This window comes from Limulus polyphemus, unplaced genomic scaffold (assembly GCF_000517525.1).
Source record: "Limulus polyphemus unplaced genomic scaffold, Limulus_polyphemus-2.1.2 Scaffold5748, whole genome shotgun sequence".
Classification (NCBI taxonomy): Eukaryota; Metazoa; Arthropoda; class Merostomata; order Xiphosura; family Limulidae; genus Limulus; species Limulus polyphemus.
Genome location: NW_013671358.1, coordinates 35,436 through 38,666, shown reverse-complemented (window position 1 = coordinate 38,666; position 3,231 = coordinate 35,436). Strand labels below are relative to the sequence as shown.

Genomic DNA, 3,231 nt, shown 5'->3' with positions numbered 1-3,231 from the left:
GAGAGTCTTTCTTCCATGGTTTGGTCCTACCTGGTTGTAGTTGAGGAGAGTCTTTCTTCCATGGTTTGGTCCTACCTGGTTGTAGTTGAGGAGAGTCTTTCTTCCATGGTTTGGTCCTGCCTGGTTGTAGTTGAGGAGAATCTTTCTTCCATCGCTTTGGTCCTGCCTGGTTGGAGTTGAGGAGAGTCTTTCTTCCATGGTTTGGTCCTACCTGGTTGTAGTTGAGGAGAGTCTTTCTTCCATGGTTTGGTCCTACCTGGTTGTAGTTGAAGAAAGTTTTTTTTCCATGTTTTGGTCCTGCCTGGTTGTAGTTGAGGAGAATCTTTCTTCCATTGCTTTGGTCCTGCCTGGTTGGAGTTGAGGAGAGTCTTTCTTCCATGGTTTGGTCCTGCTTGGTTGGGGTTGAGGAGTGTCTTTCTTCTTGAAGGTCATACTTGTTCCAGAAGTGGTGTGGTCCCCCTCATGTGTGTTTTTGTTCAGTTACCACACACACCTGCTTTTTTTATGGAGAGCCTCTTACTTATATGCTACACCAGTCTAGCTTTTGTGTGAGTGGGGGGTATGTATCTTATAAGAATTTATCATTGTCCTACACTGTAAATACATACTTATATCTTCTGACACACTTCCCATCCTTCTCCCCACTTCTGGTGTTTTTCTGTTGTGCCTAATCTCAAAAGTCAGGTACACAAAATGTAATACGGAAAGAGTCAGCTGTTCCAGAAATGTGTGTCATGCTCCTATAGGTGGAGGGTCGTCACATATGCTATGCGTGATAAATGAGCAGCTCAAATTGAGGTGGTATAAAGGTTAGAGAGTCAAGTAGGAATAGATTTATTAGAGGGCAGCTAAACATAGGGAAGGGTTTTTATGTGAGGAGAGGTAAGTATCTATTGGAAATTGATCTTCAGTGTAGAAAAAATTATAACTTCCATACTATAACACATATAGATGTGTATCTTCATGAAGATTATTGTGGCAAATGTCTCTGATGTTCTAACTTATGACTCCATAAACAAATAAGATTGAAAGTTATAAAAAATTAGACTTTGTCTTAATTACTAATTATAACAAAAATATTACTATGTAAAATTCTGTACTTCTCAGACAAGTGGTAAATAACTGAAAGAAGAGGGAAGATCTAGAGAACAAATGTCACAACTCTCATACTAGTGGAGATTGAGGATTTTTTTAAATATTTACTTAAAAAATTAAAAACTTAAAATTCAAGTAATATTAAGATTTGATTTATTAGCCATGTTTTGATGCCTAGTTTATTGATATACTAGTGAGAAGGTTAAAATTATATCTATTCTGTCATATTTTAGAGATAAAGACCAGTATGAACATCTGTTGTGGAAGCCATTTTTATGGTTATCATCTCTCAAAACAAGAAGATCCATTTAAAGAAGTTATGAAATCTTCAAAATTAAACAGTGATGTTTGTAGAAAAACAAATATAAATGGAAGTAACATAAAACAATGTAATATACATGAAGGTGATGATAAACCATACAGTTATGTAACATGTGGAAAGGAAAGTGTAACATTGGTTAATGTAAAACAACAGAAGAGAATACCACATGGAAAGAAACTGTACAGATGTGAAATTTGTAGTAAACAATTTAGATTTAATAGTGGTTTGAAAAACCATGAACAAATACATACTGGAGAGAAACCTTATACTTGTGAAACTTGTGGAAAAAACTTTAGAATAAGCCATTTCTTAAAATGTCATGAAAGAATACATACTGGAGAGAAACCTTATAGTTGTAACATTTGTGGAAAGCAATTTAGGCGTAGTACAGACTTAAAAAAACATGAACGAATACATTCTGAAGAGAAACCTTATAGGTGTTTAACTTGTGGAAAAGAGTTTAGAATAAATTGTGATTTAAAAAAACATCAACGAATACACACTGGAGAGAAGCTTTACATTTGTGATGTTTGTGGGAAACAACTTAGAAGTAACTCTAGCTTAAAAAAACATGAACAAATACATACTGGGGAGAAACCCTACAATTGTGCAATATGTGATAAACAATTTAGGACAAATAATGGAAAAACATATCATGAAAGAATACATACTGGTGAGAAACCTTACTGTTGTAGAGTTTGTGGAAAATACTTCAGATCTACAAGTGACTTAAAAACACATCAAAGAAAACACACTGGGGAAAAACGTTATTGTTGTGCAGTTTGTGAAAAACGGTTTCGAACAAGTATTGAATTAAAACGACATGAAATACGACATACTGAGGAGAAACCTTACTGTTGTGATATTTGTGGAAAAGACTTTAAAACAAATGCTGAATTAAAGAGACATAAAAAAATACATACTGGAGACAAACCTTACAGTTGTGACATTTGTGGAAAACAATTTGGAACTACTGGTAACTTAAAAAAACACAAACAAATACACAGTGGGGAGAAGTCTTACTGTTGTGGAGTTTGTGGAAAATACTTTCAAACCATTAACGGATTAAAAATTCATGAAAAAATACATACTGGGAAGAAACCTTATTGTTGTGATGTTTGTGGAAAAGACTTTAGGACAAATCAAGAATTGAAAATACATCAAAGAATACATACTGGAGAGAAACCTTACAGTTGTGACGTTTGTGGAAAACAATTTAGAAGTAACTCTAGTTTAACAAAACATGAACGAATACATACTGTGGTGAAACCTTACACTTGTGTAGTATGTAGTAAACAGTTTAGAACAGATGATGATTTAAGATATCATAAAGGAACACATACTGTAAGAACTCTTACTGCTTTACATGCTTTACAGTAAATGAAAAAAAAATTCAAATTAACTCTACATTAAAAATGCATCAAAGAATACATACTGGGGCAAGACCTTACAGTTTCACAGTTTATGGAAAACAGTTTGGAACAAATAATAAATTAAAAATGCATTAGAGAATGAACACCTGGGATAAACTGTACTTTTGTTTACTGTTTGAAAAGAGTTTGAAACAAACTGTAACTACTACTCAATGTGGTTATTGTTTAAATTTTATTGAACCAGATGAGACAGGATTGATGTGTACAGATCTATCTTTAGTGTGTTTTTAATATCTTTAGTTGGAAATTATTGTGTGTTAGTGTTTGTCTACTGTAAACCTTTCTATTGAACAAGATGAGATAAAGTTGATTGTTGTGATACTATACCATCATATTTCAACAGTTGAATTTGTCTACTGTAAACCTTTCTACTGAACAAGA

The 3,231-nt window shown here is 33.6% G+C and overlaps 1 protein-coding gene and 1 long non-coding RNA gene across 2 annotated transcripts in view; both read left to right on the top strand.

Moving 5' to 3' along the window:
* LOC111089275 overlaps positions 1 to 3,231 on the top strand; it is a 47,101-nt gene that overhangs the window by 14,406 nt on the left and 29,464 nt on the right. The window lies entirely within an intron of this gene.
* Positions 1,334 to 3,225, top strand: LOC106472935 (zinc finger protein 595-like). Its single transcript, XM_022401470.1, has one exon. It carries the CDS (start codon positions 1,343 to 1,345, stop codon positions 2,795 to 2,797), a length of 1,455 nt encoding a protein of 484 aa, XP_022257178.1. The 5' UTR covers positions 1,334 to 1,342; the 3' UTR covers positions 2,798 to 3,225.

Bases quoted from the DNA above. Each gene is read 5' to 3' on its own strand.
- LOC106472935 (XM_022401470.1), top strand. From the start codon at position 1,343: ATGAACATCTGTTGTGGAAGCCATTTTTATGGTTATCATCTCTCAAAA.